The sequence below is a fragment of the Hippocampus comes genome, unplaced genomic scaffold (assembly GCF_001891065.2).
Source record: "Hippocampus comes isolate QL1 unplaced genomic scaffold, H_comes_QL1_v1.1 scaffold463, whole genome shotgun sequence".
Lineage (NCBI taxonomy): Eukaryota > Metazoa > Chordata > Actinopteri > Syngnathiformes > Syngnathidae > Hippocampus > Hippocampus comes.
In genome coordinates this window covers 175,289-194,473 of record NW_017806181.1, presented here as the reverse complement: position 1 = coordinate 194,473, position 19,185 = coordinate 175,289, and the positions used below count along the sequence as shown (strand labels likewise).

The 19,185-nt window shown below is 55.5% G+C and overlaps 2 protein-coding genes across 6 annotated transcripts in view; one reads left to right on the top strand and one right to left on the bottom strand.

Annotated features, from left to right (window-relative positions):
- The window catches only part of tm2d1 (TM2 domain containing 1), a 3,691-nt gene extending 3,296 nt beyond the window's left edge, over positions 1–395 (top strand). Inside the window, exon 6 of the mRNA XM_019855837.1 lies at positions 207–395. Within this exon, the coding sequence (XP_019711396.1) occupies positions 207–317 (111 nt within the window). The 3' untranslated portion in view covers positions 318–395. The remainder of the gene's footprint in view (positions 1–206) is intronic.
- An 8,435-nt stretch (positions 396–8,830) lies between these two features.
- Positions 8,831–19,185, bottom strand: part of nfia (nuclear factor I/A) — a 35,605-nt gene continuing 25,250 nt past the window's right edge. For 2 of the 5 annotated variants that reach the window (XM_019855832.1, XM_019855836.1), the window contains exons 3-11: positions 17,513–17,578; positions 16,857–16,931; positions 14,434–14,554; positions 13,678–13,802; positions 13,355–13,405; positions 12,422–12,600; positions 11,941–12,106; positions 11,598–11,689; positions 8,831–9,497 (exon numbers count right to left, since the gene is read on the bottom strand). In XM_019855832.1, coding sequence (XP_019711391.1) covers positions 9,483–9,497; positions 11,598–11,689; positions 11,941–12,106; positions 12,422–12,600; positions 13,355–13,405; positions 13,678–13,802; positions 14,434–14,554; positions 16,857–16,931; positions 17,513–17,578 — 890 coding nt within the window. In that variant the 3' untranslated portion in view covers positions 8,831–9,482. The remainder of the gene's footprint in view (positions 9,498–11,597; positions 11,690–11,940; positions 12,107–12,421; positions 12,601–13,354; positions 13,406–13,677; positions 13,803–14,433; positions 14,555–16,856; positions 16,932–17,512; positions 17,579–19,185) is intronic. The other 3 variants (XM_019855834.1, XM_019855833.1, XM_019855835.1) reach the window with 3 other exon arrangements.

Genomic DNA, 19,185 nt, shown 5'->3' with positions numbered 1-19,185 from the left:
GGCGCAGAGCCGGCCGTTGACTTTGTGCTGCCTTTGCGCCAGGCGTGCTGAAGTTCTGCACGGTGGGCTTCTGCGGCATCGGCACGCTGGTGGACTTCATCCTCATCGCCATGCAGGTCAGTGGCGGGCCGCGCTCGCCGCCGTCATCCGCTTGTCGACGCGCGACCGTAACCCGCGCGCCCGCCGCGGCGCCGTTGTCGTGTCAGATGGTGGGCCCGTCGGACGGCTCCGACTACATCGTGGACTACTACGGCGCCCGCCTCAGCCGCCTGGCCGTCACCGAGCACACGTACAAGAAGCCGCACCTGGCCCAGTGACCCGAGGTGCCCCCTCCCCCGGCGCTCCGGACTGTTGGCCGCAGACAAAAGCCTCCGAATGGGAAGCGCCGACCCAAAGATGAAGCGGCGCCGGCGGCCACGTTCTCTCGGGCCGTCCGCGTCGCCCGCCGCAGCCGGTCGGCGTCGGGGACGGACTTAGTACGGCGCTAGCGGACAAAAACGGCGGCGCGCTGCCTGGTGAAATCCAAACCGGCGTGCGGGACGGCGAGCTCCGCGACACGGTCGCTGCGGTTTATTTGGCTGCTCTCGCAGCGCCGGGAAGTGCGCTCTCGACGCCGTCTGCCCGTCGCGGTCGACTGGGTCGGCGCGATGTCCCGTTTGCTCTTGCGCTTGAGAAGACTGGTCTCATCGCGGAGGAGCTTACTTTTTCTCGGCGTGACTCCGCACGGGGCGGCCGCCGTCGGGATCCAACCCCCGTTTCTCTGTCCTGTGAGGGCCACGCGCTAACCGGTCGCCCGCCGTTTGGCATTTCAGTGACGTACAATTTGAGAATGGGAATTATTTCACACTCGTCCTCATGTTTTTTCTTCAATTAATGACAGGAATTGCTCAATGGATCGGCTGCTGTGTAAACAATCCAATCGTTTGGAAATACGAAGCATCCCCTTTGAATACCGCTGTGTTTATTTGATGAAGCAATTGTTGACTCCTAATTCAATCAAAAAATGGTCTATGTCGGAGGGGGTCCCGACATAGGCCGCCGGCGCACCTCTTTTCCGTCTCCCCCTGCTGCAACACGCCCGATCCAAACGATCAGCTCATCGGCGAGCTCTGGAAAAGCCAATCCGGCCGGACGTGTTTGAATCTGGTGTGTTGGAAGCGGGGGGGGGAGATGGAAAACAAGCAGGACTGCGGCCCTCCGGGACCCGAGTCACCTCCCCCTGCCTGCTCGACGTCAATGAATATTCTGAGTTTTCTAAATTGACCTCATTTTTCCTGCTGTATTTTGACTTCATTGATTTATGCCAATAAAGTACATGTTCAACTGAACCGATAAGCGTTCACGTTGGCTAACGTGCGCGTGTGTGTGTGCGCTTTTTGGTATGATGTGTGCCATCCAACACCCAAACGAACTCGGTGTAGTATTTCCAAAATAAAGTGCGTGAATGTTGCCTGTGTGGAAGAAGAAGAAGCGGGGTGGCCTGCGTGGCGTGAGCATCTTTATCGTGTTGCATAGAGACGCTTTCGGCAAGGACAGCAAGTCACTGAGGGACAACAGGGCGGACGGAAGTGGCGACAGTGCAAACAAGCGGCCAGCAGGAGGCGCCGCCGTCAAGGAGTCATTGAGGCACATGTTTTAGTCCACGAGGAAGAAGCGAGTCGGGGGCTGCACATGCACGTGGCCGTTGGCCATCGCTCACTCGGAGGCAGTTTTCCAACCCTCGTCATCCCCAAAAGTCCCTCTGGGCCCCTCAGGGAGGCAGTCGGAACGAGGAACCGTTCGCCATCATTCGTGCCGACTCCCCTGTGGTGACATTTTTTTGGGGGGGGTGATGGCTTGCTGGCTCAGCCTGCCCTTAACGATGAGTGGAATGCTGCAGACTGACAACGTGGTCGTTTTCAAGTGAGATGACAGCACTCAACAACGAGGTTTCGCTCCTGAGAAGTTCGCGGCAAGCCACTGGCTAACATTCGAGCTAACATTCCGGTTTGCATCGAAGAAACAAACAAAAAAACAGTTCTGCATCAACCCCACCGCACATCAAAACAATTGTACTCCCGATCAAAAGAATTCAAGTTGAGTGCACTTGGAGTCGCGGCGCCGCGACGCAAGCTAGCTTTGGCAATTCAAAACAAAGGTCAGATGCAACCGTTTTTCTTTCCTCGAGTGCAGAACCTTCCTTTTCTTTTTTTGAACTTCTCAAGTCCAGCACAGTTGCAAGGGCAGCGTTCGGTTTTATTGAACTTTTGAGGAACGATGTCCCCGCGTGCGTGCGGCAGCACTCGATTTTTCTTCTTGAAGTCGTTCTTGGAACCCGTGCGCCGACAAAAAGACTTTTCTTTCTCGTCGTGAGAGGAACACTCGGGCCTCCCACGCCATCAGCGTGCGGCGCTCTAAGAGACCAAGTTCATATTTGGACTCGGTGTCAAAAGTGTGCCAAGCCTGAGACGGTGATGTCATCAAGTAGCAAGCGCTGCTCCACATGAGGTCGGATGGGACTGTTCCCAGCATGCTTTGGGGCTTGTGGTGAGGGGGGAGGGTGGGGTGGGCAGGGGGTTACGTGTGTGTGTGTGTGTGTGTGTGTGTGTTGGGGTAGGTGACTCCCATCATCAAACTTTGAGTCTAAGCTTCCTCGCCTTGAAAGCAGCGTTGAAAAGACAGTCGACCAATCAAAGCGGCATCGACGTGAGCGGAGCCAGGGGAGGGGGGGGGGGGGGGCGCACACCCCCATCGACCCCATCTGCACTGTGTCTGTGTGTGTGTGTGTGTGTGTGTGTGTTTTATCGTTTGAAGTTTTGCTGTGGCGACGCAGCAGATAGACCTGTGTGTGTTGGACGCAAAGTGTCTGTCCAGGATAACGCTGAGCTCAGCGCAAACACAACATTGATCCCTCCTGCAGGACAGCAGCAAAAGAAGGGAGGGGGGGAAGGAGAGGGGGGTCTGGTCGATGGACACTGCAACGCTGCAATCGCTGGGTCGGCAAGGGGGATTTACGGGGCGCCTCACATAAAGACACGAGAAGGCTGCAACCGGAGGCGGAGCTTTGATATCAACCGATAGGAGGCGACCAATTGGCAAGTCATCGTCGTTCCCCGAATAAGGCGCATTTTTTTTTCGTGCCAAGAGGCGCTCGACTTTTGCGACACCAGCCGGAGGTGGCCAATTTAGCGTCGGGCGTCGGTCGGTCGATGTAGGAAGCAAAGCTTGGGGAAGGCGCTGTTTTGATCGCGCTGAGATAGCGCGACCAAAAGAAAACGCTTCTTTTGTTCTCTTTGACTTTTGTAACTCTTCAGAGGGAGTGAGGCCCTCAAGAGCCCCAAAAGGGAAGATGTGTTTCCAAAGCAATTCTCCAAGCGTGCCGAGACTGATGACGTTGGCGATGATCTGGATTTGGTTTTTCAGCGTTTCCTGATATTTGGGGCGGGGCTAAAACGGCAGCCGGTGCCGCACTTGGAGGTCAAGGATGACTTGCCCCCCCCGCTCGCTACGGTGCGCCCTCAAAGCTTTTCTCTTCCAGCCGCGGCGCTTGGCCGTGATTCCAGCCAGAGCAGGAACCTTTCAGCCGAGACATTTTGTCCAAACACGCTCTCGGTGCGCCGGAGACGCAAGAGAAATGCCACGCATCCGCTTTTCGAGGTCATCGGAGGCCGCCAGATACTTGATTGACAGCGGCGGGCATGGTTTCAGCCCATTCAGGGACACAAATGAATTTTTCAGGATTTTGAAGCCTGGGCAGTTTTTTATTCATTCAAATTTGCCAGCGTTTTTTTTTTTTTTTTTGTTGTTTTTTTTTTCCTGATCGATACCAGTCCAAGTATTCAGTCACTCTTGTGTACTCACCGATACCGAGGAGAGATACCCCTCATACTTTTGCTACATCGACTTTCAATAATCCCAATGTCAGATAATGTCTTCCTGACACACGTCATGATGATGATGATGATGATGATGATGATGATGATGATTCACTTTCGCAGTGTAGCGCCAACTACAGGCAAGGAGCACTTACTCACGGTCAGATTTGAAGTATCGCCGGCCGGTACCGCCGACCGTCAGAGAGCTTGGAATCAGTCCGCTCTCCAATCGGGTCGCCGGCGAGGCCCTTTTCTTTCTTTGGTGTGTCATTGTTGCATATTTTGGCTTCACGTTGCACAGACTGACACAGCATGCGGCAGTTGACTGGTTTGCCACGGCCGCGGACGCGGACGACTTAAGGAGTCACCGTGAGTACTTGTGCCACCTTCCCGTGCGTTGTGACGTGTCGTGACGGCGACGGCGAGCGTGCGGTCGTCGTGGCGACGAGAAGCTTGCGTGTGGTTTTTGTGGGCGTTGGGGTCAGGAAACGACGTCAAACCCGTCCCGCAATCTTGCGATGCATCTTAGCGCCGCCGACGGGATGAAGCCTCCCGATTGGACGCGGGGATGGCACCGCCGCGATCGGCCGCCCCGCTTCCGGCCAGGGAGGCGGGTGGCGAGCGAGACGGGGGCATTTACGAGCCTCGAATGGCGCCCTCCCGTGGCAAAAAGAAAGATGGGGCAAAACAAAGAAAAAGATGGCAACAAAAAGCATCAGATGTGGCATAATCAAGCGCTTTATTTGCGTGGAATGATGAAGACAAAGGAAAAAGCAAAGGCGTCCAAGTATCTTTGGACCGGTCAAATGTCATCTTGAACACAACAACACAAAGAGGAAGAAGTGCTGCGCTAGAAAAGGAAAAGGGGGGCGGGGCAGCGCGACGAGCGTGCGTACACAAACGTACTCGCTGCCGCCGCACCGCAATGACGACGACGACGACGGCCGCACAACAGCAACATCAACAACAACAACAACGAGCAGAGCTGTGCAATATAACGGGACGTACGATATCAAAGGTCTCCGTGAAATCGTTTTGGCGGTTGGACCCCCCCGCCACTCCCCGCTATTTGTTTTCCTGCACTTTGTAACACTGGAAGCGCTGCGTTGTATTTCTTTCAATTCCCAGCAGCTATTTTGCAGGGGAATGATCTGCCAACCGCCTCCATGCCATGTTTTGATTTCTCTCTTTGGTGAAATTGCGCCGTCTGTCTCAGCTTTGCATTTCGGTCACAAACGGAGGAAACTGCCAGGAATTTCATGTAGTTCAAAGGAAAAATAGGCTCTATCGTTGGGTGTCGGGTCAAAAGGACAACACGACGACACAAATTTCTCACTTTGTGTTTCGCTCACTGCCTCAATGGCCCGGAAGCTAACGTCAAAGCTAACACTGGAAACAAAGAGAGGTCAAGTTGGAAGTTAACTTCACAAGCTGACATTGGAGCTAATGTCGGAAGCTTCCTCGGCGCTAACATGATCGGTAACGTCGGAAGCTCATTTTGAAGCGAACTTGGGCATCTGACGTCGGAAGCCGAGAGATCTTCCTTTTATTTTGAGCTTTAACGTTAACACGCAATGCTAAGCGCCAAAAGGTAACTCCCAAGAGAAAATGAGACCGTCGCTAACGTTAAAGGTGACGTTGGAAGCGTTACGGCTAAGAGTGAAACTAACGTGAAAGGTAACGCTGAAGGTTAACCTCGGAAGCTGAAACTGGAAGCTAACGTCGGGCGCTAGCGTCGGAAGCTACCTTTAGAGCTTCACTTCGGAAGCTGACGGTGAAAGTTAATGTTGGGGAGCTAACGCTGAAAGGTCACGTGAGAGATAACGCAGGCAGCTGGTTTCAGAAGCGCACTTAACGGAACAAACGGCTGTTGGTTTTCCTTCACTCTAAGGACAGAGGTAATAACGTCGGAAGTTTACTTTAGAAGCTAACGCGGTTGTCCGTGGCATGTGGCGCACATGAGTCGCAAGCGGTCGATCGGGAACTGTCGCGTGACACGAGGGAGGGAGCTGGAATCACGACGTGGAGGTGTCACCGTTGTTTGGGGGTGAAGTGTGACTGCGTAAGGCTCGTTTGTGACCGCGTCACGAAAACGGGAACCGGCGACACAGCCCAGCTGGGTGAGACCGTCGTCGCGGCGGGGTTTGGGGTTCTTTTTATTTAGGGACCGACCCCGTGAAGGCAGTGCCGGTCACGTGCTGACTTTGGTTGACAGGAAGTGCAAGTGTTTGCGTCACTGACGTTGTCGCGGCTCCTCTTGGGAATTCGCCGGATGAGCACAACGGAAGACGACGGTTCTGCGCGGCCTTCCGATGAATCCCACTGGAATGCCGGGCAGGCCATCCGATTGACCTCCGGGTAGGACACGGCCGACCATCAGTCCAGTCGGCGTGCGGCAAAAACGGGCCTCTGACCTCAGAGCGCGGGTGTGAGTGAGCTCGGCCCGAGCCCCGACCCTCCCGACGGGAATCGAACGATGCGACGGCAGCTGGGCGAGCGAATGAAAAGTGCTTTCCTCGCCGATTTGCTGGGCATGGAAACTTTGGACCGGAGCCACAAACTGGCACGACGCCGCGTCACCACGGCCCATCGGCGTGGCACACGACCTCCCGGCTTGTGGAGTGCGACGACGGAGGAGAAAATGAGCGGCGGGTTTTGCGGCCCGCCAAGGCCTTTGGAGGGAAAACGAGAAAATGGTGAGCGAGGAAGTTGCCGAGTAACAACCGCGTCGGTTGTGAGCGCGGCAGAAGCCTCAGGCAAAGCCGAAGCCTCACTCCAAGCCGCCATTGTTCTGATTTCGCCCCAATGCGATCCGGACTGGCAATGGTCAGCGACACGGCGGCCAATGCCGTCTCTGCCTGGAACTCCTCTGGGATTCATAAGAATGCCGCGGCGTCACGGAACGAGCGCGGCGCTCCCAATAGGCCAAGATGGTGGGGAAAAAACACCTTTCCCCCCCTCCCTCCCCCCTTCTTCTTCGGATTTTTCTTGGTTTTTTTTTTGTCTGTCCTTTCAGTTTCCTGCGGCGCTCCCAATAGGCCAAGATGGTGGGGAAAAACACCTTTCCCCCCGCTTCCCCACTTCTTCTTCGTATTTTCCTTTTTTTTTTTTTTCGTCTGTCCTTTCAGTTTCCCGCAACAACTGATTGTCATCAACATTGTTCGCCTCGGTTCACATTTTCAGGACAATTGGCTCCGCGAGCTGCATTCAGTTCATGAAATGGATTATTTGCTTCTCGAGTCGTCTTCGGCGGCCACGTTAGCCGTTAGCTCGTCGGCCAAATCCGATGGGTTGCGGCGCCGGCTCGCGAAGGGGACCACGTCAAGTCTTGAGCAAACGGTTAGTCGGTTGCTAAATTTGCGCCTCCTTGCGGGCAAGAGCCGAGGTCATTCAGTTGGCCGGCGTTGAGCCACGCCGCTCCAGTTAGCAAGAGAAGACGATGATCGCTTTTCAGGGCTAATGGGACTCTCTCGCCCAGGGTACGACTGCGCACAGTCCCCTCTCAATGACGAGAGGCTAGTCGCTTATCAGGAACCTCACAGGTGTAGACACGTTTTCAAAGTTCTATCGACGGGTCAAAGGAACCTCTTCTCCGCTGCGTGTTCACATGAGGTCAGTTGATCAAATATTCCAAGCTGATGTTGGTCAAGGCGCAGCAACGACGACCGCTCTTCGCGGCCACGTTAGTGCATCGGTGAACTCGAATGACGCGGGACAGCGCTAGCTTGCTGAGCATTAGCCATTAGCTCAGCCGCCAACTCCAACGACAGAGTTAGCCGGACAACTCCTGGAGCTGCTCGCGCCGACCGTTAGCCATGTTGCTCATCTGACCAAAGTTGGCCAGCTGCCCCGGGGGGAAGGGGGGGGGGTGGATGAGGTGGAGGTGGACGAGGAGTCCACCGATGGCGATGAGGTGGAGCTTACGTAAAAGGAAGCGGCCACATCATGTGACTAACTACATCATCACTAACGCTACGACATGCACGTGTTTCATATTGTATACTCATGTACGTATGTATATGTTCATATCTACACATGAGCAGGCGAGCCACGCCCCCTGATGCTAAGTGCTTGTATTGGGCCGTGCCTCTTTGAGAGCGGCCAATCGTGGAGGGCCACGCCCCTTCGACATGATCTGGCAAGCAGGGAAGAAAAGAAGGGAAAGCAACGAGGTCAAGGAAAAAAAGGCAAAAAAACACATCGATGCTAAAAATCACCAAAGTGAAATCAAATATGTAAAATAAAAAAACCAAATATGTACAGACATATTTTTTAAAACGTGTTTCAAAAATACAGTCAGCCCTCGCTCTTGGTGGCCTCGACCTGCTGCAAACACCAAATAATTGGCATATCGCAGATGCTCCTGCCGCAAAGTAGAAAAAAAAATCCTACTTTTGGAGATTAATAGATGAAAGCATGAATAATGTAAAAAAAATGCTATTTTGAAAAAGAAGGAAAAAAAAGGGAGTAGGTTAAATAAATCAAAACGTCAGATTTCTGATGAAGTCGCACATTTTGTTGCCCCCCCAAAACTGAAGTTGAGAAAGAAAGCCTGTGTTTCCAGAGGAAAAAAAGTTGCTTTGTTTCCGAGGGGAAAGGGAATTCTCCAAAAACGTATGTCCCCCCCCCCACACAGAGAAAATTCTTGCACAAAAGCGGCCTTCGCAGCAATGCTTTTGTCGTTGATGTGGTGAGGTACTTTTGCTCATTGTACTCGTGTACTCGAGTACTCAAGTCATCCAGACGCTTGGCGGCGCACCGCCAACGGCGAGGGCTGACTGTAGCTGAAATTCCCAAAGCTGTTCGCAAAAGTGAAAGATGTGCTCGTTTGGCAAAAGTCCAACCGAGCGGCAACTTTTAAAGGGACCGACACCATCCAAAAAATATCATCTGAGTGATCGTCACCATCGTCTCCCAATAATAAGAATCAGAATCAAAGTGATAAAGATGATAACAACAACACCGTCCGTTTTGTCTTTGCGCATCCTGTTTTAGAGTCCAGAGGTGCCGGCGGACTTTTTTTTTGGGGGGGGGGGGGGAAAAAAAAAAACAAAAAAAAAAAAACAGCTTGGAGCTTCCAAACATTGCACGTTTTCCTCATCTCCACTTTGTTGCAGTATGAGGATATTTCATATTCCAATATTTCATATTGGAATATGAGGAGGCGGAAGAAGAGGTGAGGTCAGGTGACAACCGGCAACGAGGCAACAATGCCCGTCCACTCGCAGATCCTTCCGGAAAGTGGCCCCCCCACCCCAGAGGGCGGAGTCATCAAGCAGCAGTCAGTCAACAAACCCCGCCCACTCTCAGCGCTTTCCCAAGGGGGCGGAGTCGAAAGTGGGTCAGAAGCTGGTGATAAGACTCCTCCCTTCAATGAGGAGGAGGAGGAGGAGGAGGCGGGGCCACAGCAAAGGCTGGGAGTTGTTGGGTTAGGCCCCTCCCCCACAAGACAGAGGGAACCTTTCCAGGTTTGGGGAGCGGGGCTGTGACCCTTGACCCCGCCCCCTAGCCACGCTGAGGCCGACGGTCAGGCGGGCGCTGGTGGGCAAAGTCAGGCGCGGGAAGGCGGGGGCACGTCAACGTGGGCGGCTCCGGGGACGGGACCGGGCGGAGCCTCGGGTGGCATCCTTATCCCAGGTACCACTGGAAAAAAAATAATAAAAAATCATCAGCTGCCATCCTCGCGAGTCCCTTCGTAGCGACCGCCGACTCGCTTTTCTCGTGACTTGGCGAGCCACGGAGCAGTCGTTGAATGTGAATGTGGAAGGACTCTCCAGCCCCCTCCGAGCCCCTCCCGCCCACTCGCAAGCTCGTCACCTTCGTGCCCACCCGCCGTCGCGTTCGAATCCCTCTCGGGTCGACCTCCGAGTGACTTGCTCATCACCAAGTTCTCACTTTTGCAGTTGACTGCGACCCGCTCACCTTCACTTGGGTTCTCATCGTACCCTCGTCCATTTCTAGTCCCTTGTCAATGACCGCCCGGTCACCGACGAGCCCCTTGTCCCTTCCTCGGCAACCTGGCGGCCATTTGGAGTCGCCATTTTCTCTCTCGTCGCCGATCCGTTTCTCTTTCCGCTCACTCTCCGGTCACCGGCGACTTCCTGACTCGTCACCTGCTCATCAAGTTCCGGTCGGGCAAAAGCTGCTTTTCTCGTCCCCTTAATGCGCCGGCGAGAAGCGGGGCCTTCCTCGTCGCCCTCAGGTCAACTTTGGGTCAACACTCTGGGGTCCCGTCCTCGCTACTGTGCTACTCTCGACACCCCGTGACTTGTCATTTCCCCGTCGCTAGTTTGGACGCTCTCGAGTGTCAGTGAGCAATCCCTTCCCCGTCACTTCCTCCCAAGGTACCCATCGTGTGCTCGGGCGTGTCTACGGATCGCCGCGCATGCCGGCTGTCCCGCCAAGTTTGTCTTGAGGATGTCTGGTTGCTCGGGGCGACCGGACGGCCGGCCCTGACCACCATTGCCGAGGCGACCGCAACACGCTGCCCCCACCTTGCGTTCCCCTTTTCTCTACATTCAGCGCACGCACCCGCGCGCACGCTTCTAAACAATGCACAACGTTTAGAAAATGCATTCTGCAAAAAAGTGAAAGGAAAAGTTTGTGATAAAGTGTGTGTGTGTGTGTGTGTGTTGCAGTCTGTCTGCAGACTGGTTGTGATTGACTGTGTGTGTGTGTGTGTGTGTGTGTGTGTGTGTGTGTGTGTGTGTGAGACAGAGGAGAAGAAGAAGAGTGGAAGGTTAGTTTTTAATCAATACAACTTGCTGACGTCGGGACTTTTCTTCCTCGCTCTGCACTGCAGACTGTCCTGAAAACACACTCCCCATGAGTGCCAGTGTGTGTGTGTGTGTCTTGGTGTGTGTGTGTGTGTGTGTGTGTGTGTGTGTGTGTGTGTGTGTGTGTGTGTGCGTGTAGACATGTTGGTGGTCAGCTGAAGAGGAGCATGATCATGCTCATACAAAATAAGTCAACATGACAACAAGAAGGAGCTTAATGACGCTTTAAGTCATTAACAAAGCATGCTATGTGTAAGTGTGTGTGTGTGTGTGTGTGTGTGTGTGTGTCCAAAAGGATGTTGGGGTCTTCCCGTTCAACTGAAGACAAGCACTCTCTTTCTCTCTCTCAGTCTACAACACACACCCAGTGCTCAGCTGAGTCAGCATGTCTTGCACGCACGCACAGTCACCTTGAAAACGTCCACATGGGAAACACGCACACACACACACACACACGCACGCACGAACAAACACACTTTCACGACATGTCTGTGACGCGATGTCATTGAATGAGGCCGCCACACTTTTCCACATCCTCACTGGGCTCTTAACCAGGAAGTATGTGTGTGTGTGTGTGTGCGTGTTGGCATGATGCGATGGGCACCGGCCACGGTCCCCCACAGCAACCGCCTGGCTGAACGCATTGGGCAGTGTGCCTGCTCCCTCACAAAGAAGGTGCCGTCTGCCCCCCCAGCCCCACAGACCCGGGCGAGAACACCCCCATACACACGCACACATGTGCAGGAATACACGGACAGGCCAGTGTGTCTCCGTGACGATTGTTTCCAGTCCCGTCCCAGGACACACTGGCGAACATTCCCATTTAGAAGCGACACGCGCACGCATGCAGAGACGGTGGATGCTCAGGCGCTGCGTTGAGCGCCGTCAGCTAAGCGGTGGCCGCTGTTAGTGGCATTCTTGTTGGTGGGGGGTGGGCGGTTGTCGTGCAAGCGACGTGGGCGTTTACCTGCGGCTGCTGCGGGATGTTGAAGGCGGGGTCTCGCGGCCCCACGCTCACAAATCGCTGAGCGGGAGAGCTGGCGGGCGGGGCCGAATACGCTGAGGAGCACATGGAAAATATCCAAAGTCACTTTCGGGTGACTTTCCAATTGCCGAGACCGATGCCAAGTGTGGCTTAGCGCAAAAAGATGAAGGCCGAGCCACATGCTTAACGTCGCGTCGAGGAACGACAACAACACGACAAATGACCGAACCGTCGCAAGCCGCGCTCTCGATTGCGTCGACGCGCGCTCACGACGCCGCAAAGTCTTCGGCCACGCGCGTGGATTCAGGCGTGCGCGCATACTCACTGGGCGATGACGGCGAGTTGCCCCCCGCCTCGGCGGAGGAGGTGGCGGGCGGCTTGGCGTCAACGGGCAGCGGGACGGGCCGGGCCATGGGTGGCGGCGGAGGAGGGGGCAGCATGGGCGTGGCCAGGAAAGGATTGGGGACTTTTCCCTGGGAGCTACCATTAGGCTGTCACAGACGGGGAGGGGGGTGGGGGGGGGGTCAATAATGCAATCACGGTCATGACTCAAGTGATAAATAACAACAAGTCACCCACACTGTTGCGCATGCGTGCGTGTGAGAGGGGTGTATTGATTCGGTGTCTCGACACACACGCACATCTTTCTGAGCACACACACACGCAAATACTGCACGACACCCCCCCCCCTCCGCTAGAGAAAAGGTGTGAGATTTTCTGTGTGTGTGTGTGTGTGTGTGTTTCTGTCTATAGGGCGCATGCGCGTTGGTGCCCCGGCGGCCGTTTGCGCCTGCGCCGTGCCTTACGTTGAGGAAGCCCACCTGTCCGGCCGTCTGGGCGGAGTCGGGACACACGAGCTGCACAAAGTCCTTGAGGGGGTCCTGCGGGTGGTACCTGATGGCGGCGTGCGAGAAGTACGAGGCGGGCTGCTGCAGGATGGGCGACGACGAGAAGTGCAGGCCGGAGGGCGGCGCGTGCGGGCTGGCTGCGGACACGCAGACGGACGGAGGAGGCCCGCGTCAATGCCGTGAACCTCAAACGCACACAAAAGCCGGGGAGGGGCGGACGCTTGGCAAAGCGCACCGCTCGTTTGTCGTTCCCCGGGGGCGAGCGGTGTCGCGACCCACCGGCGACAACGGCACACCGGAGGGGCCGCCGTGCGTCACGAGCGCTCCAAATCGGCTCCCGGACATGCGCTGCAGTTTATTGTGTGTGTGTGTGTGTCTTAATGCATGCACGTGGGGTGGAGGGTTTGGGGCGAAATGTTGAGCACAGTCGGGCGAGTGGGCATAGGGAGGAAGGAAGGACAGAGAAAGGGAAGGAAGGGAGAAATAATTGGAATGGAAGAGGGACGGAGAGGGCGGCACCGCGGGGCGACTGCTGAACACGTCTGCCCCACAGCGCTGAGCTCCTGGGGGGTGATTCTGGCCCCGGCCGTCCAGGGCGGAATTTGCACGTTCTCCTGTGTGGCTTTTCTCCGGGTGCTTTGCTTTCATGCATTTCAACATGCACGGCAGGTGAACGTGAGACTCGAAATTGTCCCGAGGTGTGAGCGTGGGCGCGGATGGCGCTTTGTCTACGTGTGTGCCCTGCGATTGGCGGGCGACCGGTTGAGGGTGTGCCCCGCCTACCGCCCGAAGACGGCTGGGACAGAGGCCCTCCTGAGGATGAAGCCGCTCGGATGATGGAGGAAAGGAAGGTGAGGTGAGAAGGAAATATGCCAGCGCGGGTTTCTTTACCTTGGCGGGAGATGAAGGAGCTCGCTAGCGAGCCGCGTAGCTTGTATCCTGCTTTCCCGGAGAGCAGAAACAAAGACAAGCCCGGAAGAAGAAGAAGAAGAAGAAGAAGAAGAAGAAGAAGAAGAAGAAGAAGGAGAAAAGCAGCGTGAACATTCCACACATGAACCCATCACGCCAGCACACACGCAAGTTGCCATGAAGCACGCGTGTGTGTGTGTAGAAAAATGTACTTTTTTGGGGGGGGGGGGGGGGGGGGGGGGGGGCTGTTGGCATCCAGGTGCCGTCATCAAGCACGAACGTGCGTGTTGCCGTGGCGACGCTACCTGGCTCCTCGTGCCAGCTGCTGGCCTGGCTGACGCTGCCCGGCGAGCGGCCTGGAGCCGGGTAATACGAGTCCTCGCCGGGACTGTCGGCGTCCTCCTCCATGCACTTGATGCGCTTGGCCGAGCTGAACACACGCACACGCACGCGCACACGCGGCCGAGTGTTAACTCTCGGTTGAAATGGGACTTTTGCACGCGGAACTGTTTCAAAATTTTGCATGCGCTGGTCCGCTGGCGGCGTCGACAGTGCGCCCGCCTCTCAGCCATCGTTGCGGGCCACGCCCACCATACCTGAAATCTCATCTGCTCTAGCCAGTCCATAGGAGATACGCTATCGGAACATTTCCTAAGCGTATTTGGACAACAAGTTGTTTGACTTTGACCCCCCAACCCCAAAAAAACCATAACAAAACAAAACATTTTTTTCCGACAAAACAGCACACACACAAAAATGGGACTAGTTTGAGCCAACTTTCTGGATCAAATGAATAACCCAAAAAGGTCAGCCCTTTTTGGGGAGGCTTTTTTTTGAGCCAGCTGTGAAAAAAATATTATCGATTAAAACTATTATCTTCAAAGTCAATGTGTCTTTTCCCCCCGCAAAGCTTTTTTCTCCACTTTTGGGTGAAGAAAGCAAGGTTTTGGGTGGAAGCAACTGCTGATTTCAGCACCAAACTCGTTTGTTTGTTTGTTTGCTTGGATTGCCACAGAACAAGGCAGGCCACGAGGAAACCATGCGAGTGCACGCGGGCGTACCTGGACGAGGAGGAGGTGCTCGGTAGGGGCCTCCTCATGGCACCGGGGCTCATGCCGTAGTAGGACGAGCCGTCCAGGTCGGCCAGCGAGAAGTTTGGACCCGTGCCGGCGGCGATGGGAGCTGACAAACACACGCGCAGTTGAGCAACCGAGAAGAAGAGGCCATTTTTGCCAAGTCACTTTTGTGTGCGTTGCTGTCACATGTCATCACCGGGTGGCCACGCAGCCACACATCACTTGATACCTTTTTTTTGGGGGGGGGTGGGGGGCAGCATCTATTGGAGGTCAGGTGTTTGTTTACTCAAGTGGATGACAACACTGGCAAAGGAAGGGAGGAAGAAGGGAAGCACGCAGGGTGTTTCCTTGCTCAAGTGGCCAACTTGCGGTGCGACAGGGAAAAAAGCTGTTGTCGATTGTCAAACCCGCGGAGGGTTAAACAGCAACAATCGGGCCGAAACCTCCACATGCGCCTGGAACCTCCAGACAACCTCTCCCCCCCCCGGACGCTTTATTGACGGCGCGCAGGCTGGTGTGATGAAAGGAGGACGAGGAGTCCCGACAAGACCTGCTGGCTACGCGGCACTTTTCTGCACGCCTCAGCACTGTCCATCCATCACCGGGGCCCGCCGCTCGCTTGCGTGGGCTTCGTTTGAGAGGAACCGTCCAAGTTGCCGCTTTGCGCTCGCTGCGCAAAGCAGCAACTTGGACTCCCCCCGCCGGCTCACCGAGCTCGGCTTTCGGCGGGCGCGGGGCCCACTCCGCTCGCGGGTCGAAAAGGGAGTCGGTGTCCGAAATGAGAGCCAAGTGAACGGCGGCCGAGCCTGGAGCCAACGCCGGCTCGCCGGCATGAGCGCTCCCTTCCGCCATTTCCACGCCAGGAAAGACCGGAGCGCCCGTGACGTCGAGTCACGCGGCCGCGCTCGGCCAATGGTCGCTTGCGGCGGCAAAGGCGGAAGAGCGCGACCCGCCGTCGGAGAATCTCGGCGGCGACAATCGCAAAAGTCATCTGGGATGACGAGCGATGACAGTTGGAGGGATTTGGGGATCCGATGACGGCATCTCAACTTCTGTAATTCAGCGCGCGCCAACATTGACGCGATGTGCGGATCCACGCGGAACCTCGGGGCTAGTCAAGCAATACGGGGCAGAAAAGTGACAAGGGAATGCTTCCGTAATTGCGAAAAACGGGAGGGGAGGGAGGAAGCGACGAACGGGTGCGCGTCGGTTGCGATGTCTAACGTATTGGAAAGTGCCAAGTGGCCGCGTGAGCCCGAGAGTGCGTCGGCGTGTTTTCCTTCATGTCAACTTTGGCCCGGTCGCTTGTTTTGCATCGATGGCCAAACGATGCGCAGGTGGACCTTCCTCCGAGCGGGATCTTTTCACAAACGGAACATAGAGTATGCGCGCCTGACTGCTGCGCGAATGTGGCCGACGGGCCTCAGGAGGAGGAGGAGGAGGAGCAAGTCAACGTGGTGCATACATTCAGTCAAGTGACCAATTACACTAAGTACACTACATCACTGACCCCCCACCCCCCCTCCCTACACCACCACCACCACCACCTCTGCGCTGCTTTAATAGAATATTGATCCACACACACACACACACACACACACACACACTCAGCGGACCGGACTGCCAATGAATTGTGTAATGTCTGAACAACGCCAAGGTCACCTGATGCGTACGAGTGTGAATTTCCATGCGCCCGCTCTTAGTTGTCCTTATTCACGTGTTGAGCTCACGTTTGTTCACCAACCGTGTTGTCTTCTTGATGCACTTGAATGTGCGCTCGCACTCATGCGCCCCCCCCACCCCCCCGCACTGGAATCCAGAAGTTTCCTACACATCCGCATCGCTGCAGATCTGCTGACCCGCACGCACGCACGCACGCACACATTTAGGAGACGGCGCGTGTCTTGTCTACCTTCACGTCGGTGTGTGTGTGTGCGTGCGCGCGGGTGTCACAAAGTCAAACTTTTTTGCATGGCCGCAAAGTTTGGGTGTCACATGACGCCGCCCCCGATTAATGGTTGCTCTGACAACGTACGTCGCTGGTGACTTGGGCCAAGTGCTCTGACGTCATCACGCACACCCAATCGGCACTCAGAAAGTAAGCGATTGAGTGAGTGAGGCTTTGTGGGGGGTTGATGAGGGGCCGCGCGGGGACGACGACCTTTAAAAAGTGCACACGAGCACGGCAGACAGACAGAGAGAGAGAGAGAGATCTATGGCAGCCTGTCGATCGCTGCTGCTGCATGCCACCGGAAAGTGCCTGTCAGCATACTCGCAGCCCCGCCCCCTGCCTGGGCCCGCCTCCCAGCACCACAGCACCATCCATCTTACACACACGCACACACACACGCACATGCACTCGTTTAGCGCGCCTATGAAGTGAGGAGAGGTGTTGGTGCTTTTCTTACTCTGTGAGACTCGTACAAGTTCAGAAACAGTAAAAACTCCTGGAGTGACAAAACTGTCCTGGAAACCCAAATGACCTGAAACACACACAAGAAAAATTTCTGTTATGATGAATGATATGAATAATATTCCTCCTTTTGATGATTGGAAACTCTCATTGTGGCTCGATCGCGCATGTGCGCAGGTGGACTGCGTATGCGGTAAAAGCACATGCGTGCATACGAACGGTCAAGTAGCCGTAGAGCGGACGAGGAGGCGCGCACGCGCGTGCGTGATTTTAGGTGCGACTAAGTCACGTGCGGCGCGTGCCACAAAGTCTCGAGGTACCGTGGAGAGAAAAGGTCAAGTCGTGACAAGAGTCAAGAGTCGTCTTTGGGGACGCTCGCTCAGCCGGTCTCGTCCCAAAAGGAACCCCAAACACTCCTTTCAGAAGCAAAAGGCGGGCCTTGGATCCCAAAAAAGCCTTCATGTCAAGCGTCAAACGTCAAGTCGAGTTTTTGCAAGTTTTGCCAAGCAAGTCGCAAGTCAGAACACTGACCGGGTGGGGTCCATGTCACGTGAGTGCCCCCCCTCCCCCACTGGACGGGAGGACATCGCATTGGAGATTGGGAATGACTTGGTGCATTTGGTGTGTTCATGTGTTGGGGTGGAGACTCACCATTCTCGCTCTGCTCTTTCATGTCGGCCTCGCCGGCCTGGTTTGGGCTCTCTGATTGGCCGCCCTCTGCAAGCACAACACACACACACACACACACACACACACACACACACACACACACACACACACACACACACACACACACACGTGTGAGGCCTGTGACTCGGTCACACAGAGCGAAGGTCGCGACCCGGCCTCTTGCCGGGTCACGCGCTCGCTCGCCCCCCCCGCCCCGTTGATCGATTGCATCAAAGAAATATTCCAAATAGGAAAGCGGCTTCCTGCTGAGGGCGCCGGCGAGAAGCAATACAAAGACGACCGCACGCACGCCAAACGACAGGTGGCGCTGCCATATGCACCCGAGCGCACACAAATGTGCATCCAAAGTCACAATGAACAGTTCTGGGAAAAGTCCCACTCGGAACACAACTGACAGGACTTCTTTTGGCTGCCTCGATCAGAGTTTGCCGCGCGCACACACACACGCACATTCTTTGGATGTTGTGAGTGTGCGCTTGAGCAACCTAAAACAAAAAGCATCAGTGTCACCATGACAACAGGATGAGGATGGTGTGGGTGTGTGTGTGTGTGTGTGTGTGTGTGAGATGGTGGGGGGTGATGAGTGCATGTTGGAGGGCACTTTCACACACTGCCCCCCCCCCACTCCATCCAGAAGCCAGTACAGACTAATTAAATAAGGCGTGGGAGCAGAGTGGCCCATCTGCCCCCCCCCTGCCTCCCCCTCAACAGGGAACCGCACACACACTTCAAAATAAAAGCCTTTTGCGCTTCAGCAAGCTTCAAAGTAAAAGCAGACCTTTTCATGGAGTGCGTGTGCATGCCAGCAAGTTTTTTGTTTTTTTTCATGGGTGTGTCATGCCCGTGTGTGTATGCTGGGTGTGTGTGTGTGTGTGTGTGTGTGTGTGTGTACGTGTGTGTGTGCGTGCGTTGAGTAACATCACGGTTTGTTCCCATGCGTGTTGTGTCTGCGTTTGCGTGTGTTGTGTTGTTTGTCTTGCGCGTCCGCCGTAAATCAAAAGGCTCCCACAAAATGGCGGCCGGTCAGCGACGTCAAAATGTCGGCTCTGATTTATTTTGGGGGAGGTGCTGTTGTGTCTGCCGGCGTGTGCGTGTCTGGCACGAGGCCATCCCAAGGATGAAGATGATGAGGATGAGGAAGATGAGGTCTTGATCGCAAAGGGTTGCCCACCCCGCCGCCCCCCCAAAAAGGAGGGCCCCCCCCCCATTGCTTTCAACTCAGTCAACTTTTTTTGAGGCAGCACTTCCATCGCCCAGCCGCAAATATTTGCGAGAAACGCGGCGCCACTTCCTTGGTTGAGCGAGCCGCAGAGGAGCGTTCCATCCGGCCACGCGTGGGGCAGGCGGCCGTGTTCCGTAAGCCAGCGGCGGCCGCGCCAGGCTTCTCGGGGAGGGAGAGCGGCCGTTTTCCATGCGTCTCCGTTGCGCAGGCTTTGTCTTTCTTCCCATTTGATCAATTTGGGCCGACAACGAACCAGGGCTCAACGGCACACACAGCCTCACATAACACTAGCAGCAGTTTTGTCACAATTTGAACAGACTCTCCCCATGCCATGGTCTGCGCGTGTGTGCGTGTGGGTGTGGGGGGGGGGGGGCCCCTGGGGGCGACCACTCACCCGGAGGGGTGGCAGCAG